Genomic DNA, 20,789 nt, shown 5'->3' with positions numbered 1-20,789 from the left:
TGGCCTCCACAGAGGAAACCGTCCTCTGCTGCACAAGGGATGGTTCTGGCCTCCCTAGGCTAAAATTCTAAAAAATGGACACTTGGTTTTATATTATCCCTCATGAATTCTCTCTGAGGTGACAGTGACTGTTTCATTTGTAATGCAGACAGGAACATTTCCTTTATTAAAGAATTTATCCAAGGATTTCTTATAGTAAAGCTAAATAGCTATATTTAAATACTTATTTTTTGGATGATGGGGAAGGGGTCATAAGAGGCTAACCATACAATCATTATGATGCAGACACTTGACAATTTTCTGTCACATCTCCACTGTCTACTCTCATGTAAAGGTTCCCAATTTGTAAATGAATATGTACAAAATTCTTGACCTGCTGGCTGATTGATGAAAAGTCACAAGGATTCATCCTCTAGTTGTTAAGATATTTCACTCTGGACAAATGTAGTGAACCAACCAACTGGCCAGTGCTAGCATGGCTGTTGTCATGAATCGATGACTGTGAGATTAAAGGGCTGAATTTCAAAGAGGAGAAATGTCATCCTAAATGAACAGCTTCTGTGTCTTATTCAGTTAAGAGTGCATCCGCCTTAGGTCACTGAATATCGTAAAGCTTTAGTAACACTGCCACCATGAAATGACTTCATTTGACTTCAGTGTTTGATTTCCAAGATTTTCATATCCAATTACATGCTTAAACTGATTACCTTCAGGAAATCCATTCTCAAGGCTCACAAGAACACATTTTAAATTCTTTTGCCTAATTAAACTAACTTTAAAGTCCAAGATATGAATCTGAAATCTATCTCGTCAGGCTTGTTACATGTGGGAACTTGAGTAGTACTGACTGCATGAAAGAGAGAGGGAGGCTTTCTCTCCATTCAGTCTCTGCACATTTTCAGTGTCAATATACATGTATACGTTTACAATATAAATTCACACTCCACACACATTTGTATAAACTATATGAGAAGATTTTTATTAGATTTTTTTAAAGCTTTTTGTATTTTTATCCATCTAATAGTTTTGTTTTTGTTTTTTGTTTTTTACATACAACACCCTCTGTCCTTAGACCGTCATGATGGAAACAGAAAAGCTTAACCCCAAAAAGATTTTTACAGGGAAAAAATAGTAGAAACCTCTGGAAGAACAACTGTAGCGCGATCCCTATCTCAGGACAGACAGATGGGAAATAGATGTGGTGTGTACAGAGCAGATCAACATAATGTGCTTAGTCATTCATTTTGGCATGAGGTTGACTATATTGATCAATATAAACTGTTTGAATCAGACGGTGTTCATACTGGCATGCTATTGAATGGGAAACCATCGTGTAAAATTTTAAAGACAAAAATCAATATGCAAAATAAGATGAAATTAGTTTGATTTTAGTGCTTTATTCCAAACATTGTTACCTGTGCACCTGATGGTAACACTTTGTCTTTAAAGACTATTGATGGTAAATGTGTTACACTTGACAGCTGCAGCGTTGTCATAATAATCTATGATGCTAAATTAATCAAGGCAGAAAACTCTGAAATTAAATATCTCATCATAATTATGAACTTCTGTAACTTTTCTGTGACATCTTGGAAATAACCAAAGCAGTAATGCTGGACTTTCCTCCCTGCAGCACACATCTGACTTACATGCTGTCACAGTTAACTGTTTACTGCCAGGAATCTGTTGGAGTATTGAGTCTTTTTGTTCCCTGCAGAAAAATCTAATGAGGCAATCTGTGCTTTATTTTATGCAATAGCAAATTAAACAACACCGTGTGTTGCAATATCGCTATGTTCTTTTGCTTACTTAAACTTTTAATAGTAAAACAGATAATACCAACCAGTAAGTGTGTCATTAAAATGTTTACTTTAAGTAAAGAGTAAAAGAGAGCCATTATCAATTATGTACTTAATTTTACCTTATTATCTAAACTGAATATGCTGTGTACATGACCCATATCAAATTAAGAATATTGTCACATTTGGAACTTTTGACTTCATGAATTTCTCAGTTGATAAGGCGATTATAGCAGTTAAAGTTACAGTATCAGACATTTTCATCAGTAACCCTCTTACGCCACTGTGTCCACATGGTTTGTTTTATTTACATCTTGTCATATAAATTCACTGTATTTTTGTCCCAATACAGTTATTTTCAGGGCAATTTTACAACCTTTTATATTACAGGAACTTTTCGTCTTGGTACTTTGTTATTTTATTCAGGGATTTCCCAGGGATACATTTTGAAAAACAAAACAAAATCAGAGCTGCAGAGGCCGAATGATCCTGACTTTGTGTCCCTAATATGAGTCAAAATCTGGATCTTACTTTTTCCATAATGCAACTAAATGACATGTGTGTTACATCCTCCAGCCAGAGCTGCTCTAATTCCAGTCCAATAACTGTAAGATAATGTGTTAAGATGTGATTTAAATGTTTGCTGATAATTAAAACACATAAAAAAAAGGTTTAGACAGTGTTGAGAAAGTTCCAGAAAGTTAGTCCAGTGTTATTATTTTGTCGTCATTTTTTTAAATGTCACAGTGCATCGTCATAGTGGATGTAAACACTTTAACAAGTCTTAGCAAAGGCCCTCGGTTCAGACAAACATGAGAAGATGTTTACTGGAGTGCTGATGCATTTATTAGCCTGCATTTTAACCTCCTAATTTATAGCCAGGTGCAAACCTGTTAATGCTTATCCTACAACTCTATTTCCTCTTTACTTCTTGCCTCTGTTTCCAAACTATTCTTTACTGATACCAGTTCAAGCTCTCGAGAGCTACAAATGCAGCCTTGGCCTCTGCATAATCACTAAATCCACATATGCAAGCAAAGAGGTATCAGGACTGCAGGTAAGAAGCTCAGTAGTTACAAAGATGACATTGTCTTAATGTCATTAACACTCAGATGAAACTCCACCCTCACTAGCCTCCTCAAAATGCTTATAAAGGCGAACAACTTAGTGCTTGTGAAAGTGTCGTCTTTAAAAGGTTGAGACAAGGATTTTATTGTGCCAGGGGAATTTGTCAGGAACTTGTCAGCAGAAAAGTTTTATTTTATTTTCTGTTATTTTACCAGGTGAGTCAGTTGAGAACCAATTCTCATTTACAATGATGACCTGGCCAAGAGGCCGCATAAAACAAAGAAAAACAAATGAGACACATTCATACAAATCAATACAAAAACAAAAGAATACAATAAGGGTCGTAAAGATAAAATAGGCTAAAAGCATGTACAACAGTCAGCAACTGCTGCCTTCACCAAAAGTGCACCATGCAAAAGTTTTGTCATTTAAGCCAATGATTCCCAAGCAGGGGCTACAAGAAAAGATTGTGTAGTAGCTCAACTAATAAAGTAGAGAATTTATGAGAACAATCATCCTAAATCAGCTTTGACACATTCAGCATCAAGTGATGTAATTTAGAGCATATGAGAAACCAGCAAGAGGAAAAAATGTTGAAGTCAGCCGACCTTATCTGCTTTAAAGAAACTATGTTGCAAAACTATGATGCAAACAGTACAAGCTGTTAGGGACTGTCTTGTTTTGGAAAATGAAGAAACAGTGACTTGTGAAATAATTTTACTTTGCAAAACCTCCTGTTATAGCAGTGAACACAGGATTCACAACTGAGCTTAACAGTTTTGAAATTGGCTGAAGCAAGCAGAACTCAGCTCATAGGAGTCAAAACAATTCTAGGACGTTTTACACCAAATGAACAAACAGCTGAAAACAGTCATGAGAAGTGTTGTATTGTGGTATTTTTTAAAATACTGTATAGTTTCTCAGATTGAGCGGAGTTCCTTTTATCAACAACAGCAACAACAAAAAAAAACAAAAAACCTACGTGTCACTCAAAGTTAAATCATAGATAAATGCCCTTTTGCCCTGAGTTCACAAAGTCTGTGAAAAGTCTGCCAACTGACGGAAAGGGAGATTTTGCAACCCTTTTTTTCAGTTTCCAAGAATCAATCGTTGTGATGCCAAGCTGTGATTTTCTGGGCAGACGCTCCGTCTCTCTCAGCAGATATAAACACTCCTCTCTCCAATGTGTACAACACACTCGAGGATATTGTAACCATAACTGCAGAAGATGAATATCAACAGAAAAAATTGGTAAGTTATGATATTTGTTTTGACATTTTTAAATCTTTCTGAATGCAATAATTTCTTTTCCTCAATACTTCATGTTATATAGTTAGGATTTAAAAAAAGCTAGGTGATCTTTATAATGACTTACTACAAAAAGGTTACAATTTGTAGGTGTAGGCATAATTTTAATATAAAAAGTACTTCTAACTTGGTTGAATTTTCCAATAATTATTCAGAAATCCTTTCTGAGCTGTTGTTAATCAAATGTTTAATGATGTTACTCTGTAATTGAATAACTGACTTTTTAATAATTTGTCATTCCTTCTCCGTGAATTGGTCATGAGATATTTAATGTTTATGTTGTGAATCTGTTGTTTGAAGGTTTTTTACTGTGCTCCTGCTGGCTGCATGGACCTGTCTGGTAGTGAAAGGCTCTGTTTCAGGTAACACACGCTAACACATACAAACATGCTTTACACTGATTGTTGGTATAGGGTACTGTATTTAGAAGGTTAGAGACAAATACATCCACACAACAAGTAGCTCCAGTTAGAAGGATTTTAATGCTGCATAATGTTTTTAGCCAGCAGTTCCTCTTCAGACTTCTCTTCAAATCTTTCTGAAATGTGTATGTTGTTGTTGTTGTTTGTTTCTGTTTTTTTTACTTCTTTTTTTTAAACTCTGTTTCAAACCTTTTTGAACCTTTTTAGTGATTTTCTTACTGTTTATTTATTTATTTATTTTTACTTTTTTTTACCTTTTTGATTTACTTTGTTTGTTTACGATGTTATTTTATTTTATTTCATTTAATTTTATTTTACCAGTAATAGTCCCGCTGAGATTCAAATTCTTTTCTCCAAAGGAGTCCAGGCAAAGCCGGCAGGATAACACATTTCACATAAAAGAACAAACAGACTAAAACACAATGCCGAAAAGTTAAAACAAATAGCAATAAGATTTTCCACAAACAAACACAACAGGCTTAAAACAAACAGCCAATGTTCAACAAACAACTGAAATTAGTGATGTTCAGTAACCAGACGTGTATTTAGTGGTCAAAAGTCCTTAATCCTCTTTTTAAAATCTCCCAGGTTTATAATAGAGTCTAGTTTAAGGTGACTCTGTAGCTGTCATCAAGATGAAGGAGCAAAAACTTCAAAAGCACTTTGACCAAAGACAGGGAAGGGTTCAGAGAATGACGTGCAAAAGTCATCCTCGTGACTGAAGGCTGCAGCTGCTGACAGTTTTAGGCGTCAGTAGAGAATGTAAATAAGGAGGCAGTTCATGTAATATGGCCTTATATAACCACACATGTGCACGATGACTGGTACAGAGATCCAGACAGTGGCCTTTTACTTCACAACACATTCACATGAGTCCAACAGGCTCCAGTTCTCTGAAGCTACTGTTTTACACTAATAGCTCCTTGACAGCTTCTGTTCAGATAGATATCTCCTGCATGAAATGCCACGGGCTTTCCTGCAGGATCTGAAGGCTGGGCTGTAACAGCTCATTTCAGATATTGTCCTTTATTTTGTTATAACGCTACAGTATCTGACAGGAAAATTGCCTGCTTCCCTGCTTTTCTTCAAACAGCCCTTAAAACATAATGATAAACCAAGCAGTCAGACCAGTGAGACATGTGGCGAAAATGACTGAAAGCATGTTGAGAAATCAAATAAGGGAGCTTATGAGAGAATAAAATATTACAGAACTATCACATCCATTTACATATGTCGTACTCGTGCAGTTTCTCTAATGTATTAAAGTGATTGGTCATTCATTCATTGAATTGCACTTCATTGTAATTCATTGTTTACTGTGTTAAATGCACTGAGTAAACATGACACCAGAATTATTTTTATTAATAAACCATGTCAGAATGTAGATTTACAACATTATTCTCATTACATGATCATTCATCACAGATGGCCCCATTCTTCATTGTAAGTTGCAGAATGGGGATATAGGAGTACAAAGCATGTTGACATCATTTTGAAGAGATCACTTGAACCAGTTTTTATGATTATGTCAGTCGCACAACAGACTTGTGAACCCGAAGCAAGTAGATGGATTCTTTTCTTTGCTTCATGATGAATAAATTAGAGGTCACTGTTTCTGGAGGAAACCCTCAGAGCACGAAAGCCTACAGACGACAATGCTGCGCTTAACAGCAGAACTCTGGAATATGCTTTTTCATGCAGTGAAACGTGCACTGCAACGTGATAACCCTCGTGTCAAGGAGATCATATTTTATTAAAGATGTTTAAGTTGTACCAGAGGGAAAACTGTTTAAAACAAAAATGCTGTCAACAATGTTCAACACACAAAGATAAACCATTCAAACTGATATAGTGTTTTCAATATCTGAGCTCAAAACAGACAGAGGAAAAGGCTCAAAGTTACTTAGGCAGTTAAATTTTACTTGCTCAAAACAATCATCACTGACAAACTAATTAAAACAACCACAAATAGTATTTAACCTTTTGAAACCTGGATCGACATCAGTTTTCTTATGCATTGTTCAGACACCTTTCACAAGCATTTACACCTTTTTCATTTGGAAAAATGGAAAAAAGGCAGTGGGCAACTTGGTAAGATATGTCCACAAATAGCCAGAAATGGTGGGGGAAAAAAGAGAGACAGAGAGAGCGAGAGAGACTGTGAAATGCATACAGTCTTTTTTGAGTTTAGAGCAAGCTTTTGATTAATAACAGACACCATCAGTGACAGCAACCTGTAATGTATAGGAAGTGTGGTTTTCAGTTTGTGGCAGACTAGATGGTTGTAAATAGTAGGAGTCCTAATATTGATCCCTGTGGCACACCCTTATCAACATGTGTTAACTGCAAATCATCAACAACAGTCTGAATTTTACCAGAAAGATAAGATATCAACTGACTGTAAGAGGAATAATTATAAGCCATGGAAAGCATTGTATTTAACAAAATGGTTTAAAGGCAGAAGCCTTGTTGTGTTGACAAAAAAACGGTTTCAATTGTACATCGAAGGTATTCAAAGAACAGTGTGTGAATATGAAATTAGTAAGGAGAACAGAAAATCATTTTAATACAGTAAAGTAAAAACAAGTCTGTAGAATAAGTATATTGTATATTAATTCTAAATGAATAAATATGTCCTGTATATCTCTCTCAGCCTCCAGGTTGGCATCACTCCGTTCTCGACGAATGGTTGGGGGCAGCCTGGCTCCTCATGTCCCCTGGCAGGCCATGGTATACCTCAGTGAAAATGTGCTGGATGGAGGCTATGCAGGCGGTGCTCTCATCTCAGAGCGCTGGATTTTGACAGCTGGCAGGAACCTGTTTGTCCGTAAGAGTAAAGTGGACACTCAGGGAAAAGATCCTGTCATTCCTAAAGTTTACCTGGGAATCACTGGACTGCCAGAAGCTAATGCCTCCACAGAGGTTGCTGTCGAGAAGGTGAGCAAGAAGACATTTGATCTGAAATACAAGACCTCAGTGGTCTCTATTTAAACATGTTTTTTTGTCATCAGAGTGTGGATTTTCATAGATGCCACATTTATATGGCTGCACCATTATAGCAAATAGAGAGAGCACTGATGTCTTGTGTCTCACATCTTTGTTAGTGCTTTTCCATTCCATCACATTCTCCACTTGATGTAATGAATTATGAAAACACAGCTTATTTCTTCATTCTGTGCAAGTGTGACACAGCTATGGTGCTGAAGCAACAATTTGGATTTTTCAGGAACTTAGAAAAACAGTCCTGATTTAAGCCTTTAGGATGCATGAGAGTTATGCTGTGTTCATGCCACGAGCACACAGCAACAGCGTGACCAGCTACATCACTGCAGAGTCACTGTTCACTGTTGTTCACGGTGTTCCTCAAGTGCTGATTAACATAGTTGCATTATCATGAGCTCGTGTGTGTCTGCTACTTGCAACAACACACCTCAACTGAACGTCAAAGTCTGTATATGGGGGAAAAAAAAAAAAAAATCACTGAACAGTGAAAATATACTGAATATATTTAACAAATTTGTGAAAATTAATAATTTCATTCACCTATTTATTGAGATATTTCATGTTATATGACAACAGACACTTTTATTGCCGTGCTTTTTGCTTTGCAGTTGAATGATAATGAAAAGATTAAAGATGAAACACTGGGTCAGACTGTCTCTCTCTTGTTTTTTTTCCTTTCCCTCTGGCAGGTTGTTCTCCATCCAGGCTTCCAGAACCACTCTGACTGGGACAACGACCTGGCTCTGATCCAGCTGAAGGAGCCTGTGGTTATGAGTGACAAAGTGACCCCAATCCCCCTGCCAGAAACAGGCCAGGACCTTGCAGACGCTGTAAGAGGGTCAGGTGTTATTACTGGCTGGGGCTGGGGAGCCCTCCTCACTCTTTCGTCATCACTCAAGCACCTCGTACTCCGTCTGGCCAGGCAGTCTGTCTGTAAGGCAGAATATGATGGCAGCGAGCTCACACCAACTGTAGATGACAACATTATCTGCACCAGGCCCACCAAGTTCAACGAAAATGTTTGTTTTGGTGATGCAGGAGGTGCTCTGGCTGTTACAGATGCTAAAACTGGGGACATCTACGCTGCAGGGATCCTTTCCTATGACAAAGCCTGCACCAACAGAAGTTATGGCATCTATATGAAGATTTCCTCGTATTTGCCCTGGATACACAGTGTCCTCAGAGGAGATACAGAGAAATCGTCCACTCTACGCTCTGATGCGATGTCTAAGATGTACTCATTGCAGCCGTAGAGCTTCAGGCTCTGTTGTTTCGCTTTTGTAGCGTAATCATCATGAGAAAATTCTTGTAACCACTACAGTGTCACTTAAATGTTGTTATTGGAAAGGAAAACAATAAATACATAAATCCAATATTTGCATTTCCGTTTGTTTGTTGTAATACACTCACATTGCCCTCTGAAGAATGTCATCATATCAGTCATTTAAGTAAATGGCCTAAAATACATGTTTATTGTAGCTGTCATAGGAATCACTACTACTGTCTGTCAGGAGTGAAGGAGGAAGTAGTGTGGCATTGTTGTGTTTTTTTCCAATGACATCTGCACTTTTGCTGTTGTTTACAAGAAAGTACAACAGTACGAAAGCCTTCCAGGAAAGACTGACAGTGTGCACTTTTCCACACATTTAAACATTATTGCACCTTGCGTCTCTGTTTTGAACAGCTATAAACACTTACAAACTTTTTTCTTTTTTTTTATAATGCGATGACATGAAGTGCACAGAGGAAGATGTCAGAGTGGGTGGTTGGATAGATCAACAAAATGTTGGACTTTGATCCAGGAGACTGCAGTTTGCTTTCTGTTATCTACTAACACAAGCATGATCTTTTCCTAACCTTCACCAAACATATAAAAACCTAAACCATGTTGTCTCCCAAACTCTAACCAAGTTGTTTTTTGTGCCTAAACTTCAAAACAAATCTTAACTATGTGGTGTTCTCAGTTAAGATTTTTTTTTTTTTGCAGTGGTTTTGTTGTCCTGCAAAGAGACTGGCCTTTAGACTGGAGGAGTTTTTCCTTTTAAGGTTCCATTCATTCTTTTGAAAGATATGGAGACCTGACCGAAAGTATATTAATGCTTTGACCTCCCTGCATAGTTGTGATGACTGAGCCTCCTTATTTTTTTTTGTTTTTTCATTTTTTTCCATTTGTTTGCTTTATTTTTTTTTGTCATTTTCATCCAGTTATCTTTTCATTATTCTCTTATCTAATTAAGGTTATGTATTGGTAATCGCTACACTACACTACAACCCATAAGTCTTATCATGATTGTTGCCGTTAGTGTGATTCTCATATTTGCCTTTATCTAGGGTGCCTGCAATGCAAAGTGCAGACAAATATTATTCGTTGCATTTATTACTGTAAATGCTGATTCAGCATTCATATTAAAAGCACAATTTAAAGCAGTTCAGCTTTCATTTCAGTTTTTCAGATGTTTCTGGTAATTTGTAATGTATTTCTCCATTTTCAGACATGGTTTTGAATTCCTTTCACCTTTAGGCATCCACATTCTGCAAGAAATGCATTTTCTATTTTTAACTACATTTATAGAATGAGTAGGTCATTCGGATGACATTTCCTACCTGACAGAATGAGCTACTTTACTTTTAACTACATTTATGGAAAAAGTAGGTCATTCTGCTGGATATTTACTATCTGATAAACTGATCTACTCTAGTTTTATCTACATTGGCAGAGGCAGTAGGCCATTCTGATTGATATTTCCTATCTGACAAAAGTATCTGCTTTACTTTTATCTACATTGATTGAGGTAGTAGGTCAATTTAATAAAATTTCCCATCTAACAAAAGGATCTACTCTGCTTTTATCTACATTTATAAAGGTAGGTAGGGAATATCTATCAGAATGACCAACTAACAGAATGTCGTACTCTACCTTTAATTACATTTTACAAGTAGACCATTCAGTTTCATATTTTCTACATCACAGAAGGAGCTGCTCTACTCTACTTTTATGTACATTGATAGAGGTAATAGTTCATTCTGGTGACATTTTCTAGCTGACAGAATGACCTTCTCTATTTAATGTGGATTCTTCAGCAGCCATACTATTGTTCTTCAAATCTTTAGTACTGCAGATGCTTTCAGCAGGAACATTATTGTTATCCAAATCTTTATAACTGTGGTACAATGATTTCTTATAGGCAAGGTTAGAGTGGAGGAGATCAAAGGCAGAGTGTGTGTTAGAGTGGAGAGGAGCTGAAAAATATTCTCAAAACTTTCTCAAAAAATTGCCACCACTCCCACAATTTTAACTTGTAAAAAACTATAGGATAATTTGTCCTGGTCGCACTCGTGGTTTTGGAGGCAACGTGCCTTATTCTTTTCGAAGAATTCTTGGTTGCTCTGTGATTTATATGCCTTCCACTGTTCTTCAAAAAAAAAAAAAAAAAAGAAAGGAACGAAAACATGCCGTTCTGAACGACAGGTTTTAAAGACAGGGTAATCCCCTGATTTAATTTGGAGGACTTGTTTATTTTAAAGGTCAACTGCTGTGCCCACATGTGATGTTTCTCTGTTACAAAGCTACTTTTTGAAAGAGTACTTGATGAGATGACATGTGCAGTCATCAGTGTGGAAGCACAAGTTGATGATTTGATAAATGTGAATGACACAACTCAGAATCTGAGGTTTTGCCCGCAGATGTTTTTTTTTCCCCACCAGTAGCAACAGGATTTGAAAGATATTTTCGTCTGGCAGATGTGTCCACTCTGCCACAGATCATGAACTGTCTTGACAACAAATATTTTTTCTCCACACCAGAAAAGTGGGGTGACAGCTGCCTGTCTGTCTAATACAATATGAGAGAAAGAATCCGATAAGGGGTGGAAAAATCAAAGTGCAAGGCTGAGACAACTGGTTTAATTACTTTGGGTCTCTTTCAGTGTAAGGGATAGAAGTGAAGAGGGTGATATTCTTTGTTACTGTCATACTTCGTTACTCAAATTTATGTTATTTAATCTGTACATTAGAGTTATTAAACTTCAATATACAGCTTCCAAAGAGAAAACCACTACTGAATTAAACAACAAACCTCCAGCAGAAATGCATTGATTTCCTGCAGGGACCCTCACATATGGTCCTTTCTTTAATTACTTTATCTCCCCAAGGAGAGTTAAATATATACTCTAAATTATATATTTGCCACAGTTTTTATGATGCACTTAGAGCAAGAAAGAAACAATTAGAGTAATCATGATTGCTCTAATGCAAAGGTAGATCAAAGCTTATTATGTTGTAATACTGGTGCCAGTGTATATTGATAACATATTGAAATAAAATGTAAATATTTTACACTGATTATTTGTCCAAGCTCTATTAGCATCTGTCTGTCTCTTGAAATTTGCGAAGTGAACTGATGTGAAAAATTAAGTCATGGCCGGAGTGTCTTTAGGCAGGTATGAAGGCTCAGATTTTGCCTACATAAACCCTCTGTGTGCCAGGCGTCACAGCGAGGTGTTGGGACTAACGTGTTAGCTGATCTGGCAGGGAGTTGGGGCTGTCTGGTCCCCAGAGCTGTGGTTTGCACTGGCTCGATTCTGGATGCTATGGTCATGCACTGGGTGTTGCTCTCTGGAGCTTCTGCAAGAAGAGGCAGAGGACAAACTGTGATTTTAGTTTCTTGTTTATATTGGCTACATAAACTTGAACATAAAGCCGCAGCTGTGAGCCCTTGGCTCTGGTTAGCAGAGTGCTAAACTATGAGCTCTCTGACACGCTCTGCTCATGTTGGCACAGTATGTGTTTTGTTTATTGACAGACTCTCATAGACTCCCTTTTTGATAAGTCCTTATTCTTCTTCTTGGTTGCTTTGCAATGTGGGTAGGCTCTGCTAATACTGGAATAGCAACTGCAGGATTCTCCACCATTGAATCAGGCTTCCACCAAAGGCACTTGCACACGTTTCTGCATTTGTTCAACAGCCAATATTAACACCTTCCCTGTGAAACAGCCTGTGAATGGCCAAAGTGTCCCCTCGCAGCCTAGATTTTCTAAAGGCTGAAAAAAAGAGCCAAGAGGAAGCGCAAAAGTCTATTTTTTCTCAGACAACTTGAATTACAAAAAACTCAAGGTTTATTATGAGATTTTTGCCAAGTGACAGCAAAAATTAATCTGCCTACCCCAACACTGTCTACTGACAGGTGACAAATGAAAGGCAACTCCTGAATAAATGAATTGAGGAACATTATGGATGCAGTATTTACGTGCATCTACCGCTAGCTCACCTTCACTACTGACTACTGAGCTAGAACGTCAAAGCTCAGCCAAGGAGGAAGGCATTAAGGGTGACATCTCGAACTGGTGGGAGCACCAGCCTCTCATCTGAGTATGCAGATTCCTTCTGTGCGAGGATACAGTTGGCAGGTGTGGTTTGGTAGAAAGAAAAAAGTTCCTACATGAAACTGCACACAAGGTCTGTGGATTATTGTGAGTAACCAGGTCATGATTTCTTGAGAGAGAAATTGCTGTTGAGTTTCTCAAATGTATTTTTGGCACTTCGAGCAACGCAAGTTGGGTGCCAACCAGTTACATTATATTGGAGAGAAGCAGACATCTCTATGGCTGATATTTCCAACAGTTAGCAACTCACACCAAAACAACCGAGATTGATAAATAGCACTACGGGTAAGAGGAAAAAAATATGTATTTCTCATCCTGGGGGTGATCTATCCCTTTAAAGCATCTAATTGGGATGACTAGGACACAGACTTAACTTTTGTACAAGAGGAGCACCCTGAGCGCATTAGCAGTCCATGTAGGGCCACTGCATACAGGACCGTGTCTTGGTTTACTGTCAGTGATGTCATTTTGGCAGTTGAATGAGATTTTAAAGCAAGCTATCTTTTCAACCTCTCAGTAAGGTTTTTATTTTGTGTGTGCATTTTTAGGTAAAACAAAAATGTAACTGTTGGAGGAAGTTCGTTTTAGCAGGTCTGTGGCAGGAGGTTCTCCTCTATGGCTTCTAAAATATTAATATCCCTGTCAAGGGCCATTACTTTCTACCAGTCTCAGAGTGTACTCTCTCTGGCTCTGTCACTCCTGCAGAGCACTGACTGAAGTCAATATGAGAACAGTCTCTTGCTGCAGTTTAAAGAAGAATTAGTTTGTTTGATGAATATTGTGTTAGCATGTTGTATGTGCACACAGATACATTTGTTATTGTAAGACTATACTAAATGTGTCTTGCTTTTTTCAGTTACTAAGTGAGAAAAAAGAAAATATATTCAAGTTCCTCCTAGTCGACATGTCACAGGCCCATCTCCTAAGACAGTCACAGAATTTGGATATGTATGAATATATATCACTGAGAAAAGAAAAGAGAATAAAAATTTTGCGGTGCCTTGGGTCACCTGTGTCTCAGCTAGAAAGTTAGCACCACAAAGACTGCAGCTGACAGCCGTTTAGCAAGTACATTCTGCAATTATTAGTATTATTAATTTATTACCATTATCAAACAATTATGAACCATGTCTGCTTAAGAGCTTCATGGATAAAATGATCTTATCTGATAACAAAAGCCTGTTTTAATCTCAGGCCCTCTTGGCTTTAGCTGTTTATTTACTAGCCTCACTTCAGCTTACCTTCTCGTGCACCGCACTCAACCGCAAAACAGTGATTTTTCTCAGCAGGAGTCATTAGCTCCAGTGCCAACTCAACTTCACATCTAGATCCCATTAAATCCTACATACTGAACCTTTAAAAATCATTAAATAGACTTAAATCTGGTTTTTTTTTTGTTGTTGTATTAAATTTTATTTACCCATCTTCTTATTTATTTTTTGTCAAACTGCATCAAGCTCTGATGAGTGAACGTCCACATTTCTGCTGTTACAAATTTTTAAACCTACCACTGAACCTTATGCTGTCTTTTACTTAATACGTGCACATGCTTAATTAACTGTAGAGACCCTGGTATAGAAAGAGGCCACAGTCTCAGGTTAACAAAAAAGAGTGTGTGTGAGATTTAGAAGTGGAGTACTTATTTATGTACAAGTATTTTTTTTATTTAATCCTGGTTCTGTAAAGCACCGTGTAAAAATGTTTTTTGAAAGGAACTTATAATCGGTGTATTATAATAATGACTCTAAATATTAATGTTATTATCTATAATTGTGGCCATTATGAGATATCAGTGGTGTGCATAACCTGAGGCACCATGATATGACATTATCACAACACAATATTGCAATATTTCGACATGTGGTAAAGGGCCATGGGTTGGAATCAAACCCGGCTGGCCTCTGCAAAGACCCCCGTACATATGGGGCACACCACACTCTACCAGCTGAGTTAGAGGGCTCCCCTTAATATTGTGACTTTTAAACATTTTGCAGTATTCTGAGTAATGCCATAACATATATTGAAATGTATTAACTTCTATTAACTTTTATTAACTTCTAAATTGTAAATTGTCACTGGTGATAAAAAAAAAAAAAAAATCATCTGTTTTATCTAATGAGAGAAAGTTTTAAAGATAACGTTTCTCACATCACTCACAAAATGTATCTGGTTTTCGTATTTGCATTAATAATTTATGAAAAAGGTCTGTATTAATTTTTTTCCCAAACCCATACTAGATAAGCCATTAAATGTGGTGCTCTCTGCTCATTCATCCCGGCACGTACAGTTATTTGTTATTGTTTTGCATATTAAACAAAAGCTCAGCATCAAGGCACAAGCACTGCTGATATTGTCCGTCTGTAGATTTAATCATCAAACACAAGAATGGAGCTTTGAGGTGGAACTGATAGAAATAAATGGTATTCTGTGAGCCGGTCTGTTGTCTGAAGCATAATGTGTACTCAGCTGCCAGGTTATGTACTCTGTCCTCGTGTGTAACTGGGAAACTGGAGCTTTCTGAGCTTCATCACGCACCTTCATATTTACTGTACTTACCACAAACACATCAAGCTTTTCACAGGGCAGTAATGCCACAGATATGACCAACTGTATCACCCGATGGACGGTTTTCCACTGCTTGCAAAAAAGGGATTTACTCTGTCTTGTATTAGTCATAGAGTCATAGATAACCTTTATTCATGTCTGCTTGCTTGGTCATGAATGATACTTCCCTTCAAATATTAAACTGATCTCATCAGGAAACAGACGGCTCTAACATCAAAGCAGTCATGAGGTCAAAATATTAGGACGCTCTAACTGAGCCATTGTAGTGCTGATCTCTCTCTCCTCCTGGTGTTTGTTCACAATCATCCATCTTTTTAAATCGGGAACCTTAAATGTTTAGTATGTACGATTTAGGGGGACTTATTGGCAAAAATTGAGTAAAATATAATTAGGGATGTTGCGATTAAGTTTTTTCTCCTCAGTCCTGAGTAATAGTAATTACTCATAATTAAAGTAATCTATTGTACATGTTGACAGTTTAATAGCACTGCAATGTAATACAAGACAAATTTCTGCATCAAAACAGTTCCTTAAGGGGTTTTATTTTATTTTTTACAAAATAACTATAATAATAAAGTAAACAAACTAAAAGTATTTTTATATAGCTCTTATCATAGTTCCAAACCAGAATATCTGCAGCAAATTGTGCTCTCCGTTTGTCACCTGTGTGACGGCAGATGTAAGCAAACGATCAAGCAGGCCACGTGCTCAAAATACTCTATTGAGATGTGACCATTTTCATGCAAACATTTAAAGCTCAAGGTCTTCTTTTTCCTCTCGCAATACATCACAGAAATGTACAGTCATTCACACATGTGGTTTCCTATGTAGCTGTATAGGTAGTGTCTAACATGGGGGAAGGGATCAGTGGAGAGGAAGATGAAACTGACAGGAATTAAATGGCATGCAAAAGCCACGACTGTCTCACCTTCTCCTGTCCATGCACAACCCCCTGATATGACTCCATTCAGACCTCCTGGTCTCATTAGTCTTCTCTTATCAGGGGTAAACAATGCTTGCAAATCCTGGTTAGAGTCTACATGAAAAAGCATTGTATTTGTGCCAGGAACTTTTTCAATAACACATAAGAAAAATATCTATCGAAATAAATTTGACCAGATAAAATGCCTCTGTAATTCATAAGAAGTGGCCTGAACAGTATGTTCAGCTGCCCTACAAATGAATAGGTGCTGTTCCTTTGTCGAGAGGTACTGCTCTGTGCTTTTGCCCCCCAGCAAAGCTGTTTGAAGACATTTACAGAACAAGAGCAGTCAGTATATAAATTCTTTGCTGTCATGGCCATTCTGGTGTCATTAAACGATGTATACAGTGCACGCAACTCTCTCGTACAGCATCTTCACATAGGTTGTCATGTTCCTATACTGCAGAAAAATAGATAAGCATGCTTTCCACAGTGGCTCTGTCAATATGCACATTCATCCTTCCCTAAAAACTACAAGGGCAACACTGCCAAAACAACTTATGCAACTGGGCAGAGCTACGCATTGAACCAAGGATGTATCAGTGTCAGACAGGTGGACTCCCTTCACCGTGCAACAGTTTCACTCTGAATTAGCAGAACCACACAAATATAGTATATCTGCAGACCATTTTTATCTCCAGATTATCAAAGACACTTTAGCTGCAATTCCACCAAACACTTAAGGTGTAGTACCTTAAGAACCGGTACGTAACCCATATGGACATGTACCTAAACCCTTGATCTGTTCTGACAGTGCTCTTACATGAAAGCACAGCTGTTTCTCACTGCTGCATTGAGCCTGCTCAGTGTATCCACTTCTCTGATGATGCAGAGGAATGTCTGCTCCTTCACAACAACCAAAAGACAGGCTAAATAGTTTAGAGTCTCTGTCGCAATCAATATATTATTTAAAAAGAGTGGGTTTGTGCACTTAGTCCATCGAGCAAGAGCCATGAGTCTCAATTGACCAATAAACGTCCTTCAGTGTTTGTAGCTCCACCTTTGAGTTATAGATCAGCGCGTGCTAAGTACCTCAACAGAGGGGCAACGAAAAACATTATGAAACGGGAGAGTTCTGTTGGTACGATATGCAGCATTTGACAAACAGAAATATTGTTTCTAATACTGCATTCACATTATGAGCAACAGACTACAGTTCATTTTCAATGGAAGCCAGTCACATGATGCCACAAACTGATGCCCGATAGTTGTTGTGGCTGACAGGTGTTGAGCTGACCTCAACTACTTTCGGCCCTTCAACAATGCAGTGAAGCTTCAACTAATAATATTGTTTGTTTTTAGCTGCTGCACTGTGTTATTTGGTTCAGTTAGCTGATGCTATGCTAGCTTTATGTAAATTGTGGTGCACACAGGGATGCAGTGGGGCTCAGATATTGATCATGATCATAAATATGTTTATGACCAAATGCAAATTTTAAATGACATTTAGTCGAGTTACTTTGTGGCAAGTGATGACTTGAATAGGTTAAAGAGCACTGGAGCAACACTTCAACAGTGACTTTAAATAATGTAGCTGATCACGCTGTTGCTTGTAGTGTGAACGCAGCTCAGTGTGTAATGAACTGAACAAAACCAAACTGCTTGGTGGAAATGAAGCCTTTGTCATGCTCCACATATGTCCGCACTGTCACGGCTTTTTGCGAACGAGCATGACACCAAAAGCCACCTTCCGCATCCAACTGGAATGCGGCAAGATGGCCTCAGATGAGAACACGTTTCGGATGAGGATTTAGGATGAGAATGTCTTGCAATTTACAGTATGTGTGAGATTGTGCCTTTTACATTGCTGACTCAAATACTTTTGTATCTCTAGGTCATTCTCCAGTATTACAGTGATTATTTTTTGCATTTCCATAAAGTTGGGAAACCTAGGAGAGACCGATTTAAAAGATTAGAATTGGTAAAAAAGAGATGCCAAGATATTCTGATTTTCAGTACTTATCAATTATGAACTCCAGAGCAACACAGCTTGTCTCCACAGGCTGAGTCGCGCTGTCCACCATGTATAAACTGACCTTTTTGTCTCAAGCTTGAGCATCTCTATGATCCTTTTAAGCCTATATACAGGCCTATGCATCCAGTAAAGTCGAGTTACCTTGAAACATCTAACTAAGTGGGTCTTTCCTAAATGCGCTCACAGTGACACAGTGATGTGTGCTGGATAAACAAGGCCACCTAGTGGCAAAAGGAGTCATATCATGTCATTTCTTCATCCATACTCAAACCTCCAGGTGCTTTCTCATTCATGTCAGTGACAATCAACAGCTTTGTGATACAGCTAAACAGAAACAGTCAGTTTCTGTAATGCGCCTGTGTGTGATAGTTTTCTACAGTTTACAATGTGCCTCTTTTGCCTAAACCGAACTGTCCGTGACTTTGGTGCCTAAACCCAACCGTCATGATAGTCCACGCTGTTGTGTGAACATATAGGGACCATGCTGCTTCATCTGACCACACACGGCACCACACGTGCATTTGTGGACATCATGGTGACCTGCTGTGTCATCCCACCATGATATCATCCCACCACATGCATTTGTGGACATCACCTTAGCAGTGGCATCCTCGAATGTCATAGGTTGATGCAGAAGGTCAGCAACGAGAGGATGTGATGAGTTCGGAGTAAGATTGTGTTGCATTAATCTTAATGGTTCATCATGTTTTTTACAGTTATCATCAGTTTAAGGAAAGTAAGACTTAAGAGTTTTTAAGAGCCAATCGGATTTGAATTTAAGACCACTTTAACAATAATCAAAGTAGAACGAAAAAAAATAAAACAGCATAAGTTACTTAGGGTTAACAGCAATTTTGCCCAAATGTTTAGGTAGAATGAAACAAGGGTACAACGGAAGTTCATTTGTTTGTAAGTTTTCTTGGCCAGTTGTGTATTTCTCTGCCATGATTCCCGTGATGCAGAGTTTGATAAACGTTTTGCAAGAAAATCGTACAGGTTTCAGCCACACAACAAAATTTCGTTTTTATAGCCTATTGTTATGAAATCTGAACTTCCCCATGTTGTCCAGAGTACAGTGACAGCTGGCTGAGTGATGCTTGTTCGGCTCATTTGTGTGAAATTAATGCAAGACACATTCATAAAATTAGTTAAAACAACAATTAAGGCCTTTTAGTTTGATGAATTTGTCTTTCAAGACTTTAACAGTTGATAACAGTCTTTTAACAGCTCAAATTTTCTTTCTCACCCAAAAAAGACTGGCAGCACCAATAACAATAATCATCATTTATAAAAAAACAAACAAACAAACAAACAAACAGAAAACCCACATTTGTACAGTCTGTGGTTTTGAACCCTCGTGATCTGAGGCAATTACACTGACACCAGCATTACCCTTCAACTTCCTTCCCCTCAGCACAGTCTGAAGACAGATATATAGAGAAGTGTGAAGTGGCTTCTCACATTGCTGAAATGTGTGAGTGTGTGTGCAGCAAAGAGCGTGAATACTGCAATGACACATGTTTGTGCATGTGTGTGTGTGAGTGTGACCATATATGGATTTTATTAGCAGCTTATTTCCGATCAGTGACAGAAGGTGAAAGTAGAGAAAGAGACAAAAGACTTTTATAGAAAACGGGAAACTCTGAATCATTTAAAATAGAAAAATTCTATGCCATAAATTGACTCTCTGTAGGATACATTTATTTCACGGAAAAAGGTAGGGAGTCTTTGTATAATTTTCATTATCTCCATAGGGCTCTCTGAGCTGCTGAATCTAATTTACAGAGTTCCACCTGAGGCCACCCTCTTACAGAAGTCCACAGGTAGGAGTAATGATTGTTTCATGAAGCAGGCTTTTACACCACGTCTTGAAAAGGCAAGAGACAATAAACATAAAGGTTTCATAACTCTGGGTTCACTTCAAACATCTTTAAAACAACCTTCACCACTTCCCAAAAAATAGATTGTTGTCTTACCTCTCAGACAGCATCTAGTTTAGTTTTAGCTTTGTGTTGAAATCAACTTTTTTTTTTTTTTAAAGAATTGACCTCAGATGTCTGAAAATTTAGGCAATTTAGGCTTCGTTTCTCCAGGTTTTGAAGCCCATATCAGAGATTTTTGCAGCTATTTCAATTTAGTAGAGATGAACCACGGTACTGAAATATGACATTTGAATAGATTCAACAGCAGCATTACTTACAGAAAAAAAGTGTCCCACTTATGCTGGATAATCTACAAAAAGCTTTTTCAGCGTTTGCATATGGAGTAATGATATTCCAACAGTA

General features: G+C 37.8%; 1 protein-coding gene across 1 annotated transcript; it reads left to right on the top strand.

The window, feature by feature from the left end:
* The first annotated feature begins 4,017 nt into the window (after positions 1-4,017).
* On the top strand, positions 4,018-8,973 carry LOC121948249 (haptoglobin). The gene is made up of 4 exons (XM_042493597.1): positions 4,018-4,118; positions 4,476-4,537; positions 7,251-7,534; positions 8,290-8,973. The coding sequence occupies exons 1-4, from the start codon at positions 4,096-4,098 to the stop codon at positions 8,851-8,853; spliced, it is 933 nt and encodes a 310-aa protein (XP_042349531.1). The 5' UTR covers positions 4,018-4,095; the 3' UTR covers positions 8,854-8,973.
* The last annotated feature ends 11,816 nt before the right edge of the window (positions 8,974-20,789 follow it).

This window comes from Plectropomus leopardus, chromosome 1 (genome assembly GCF_008729295.1).
Source record: "Plectropomus leopardus isolate mb chromosome 1, YSFRI_Pleo_2.0, whole genome shotgun sequence".
NCBI classification, from domain to species: Eukaryota; Metazoa; Chordata; class Actinopteri; order Perciformes; family Serranidae; genus Plectropomus; species Plectropomus leopardus.
The sequence above is the reverse complement of the archived record's forward strand: the minus strand, read 5'-3'. Positions and strand labels throughout refer to the sequence as shown.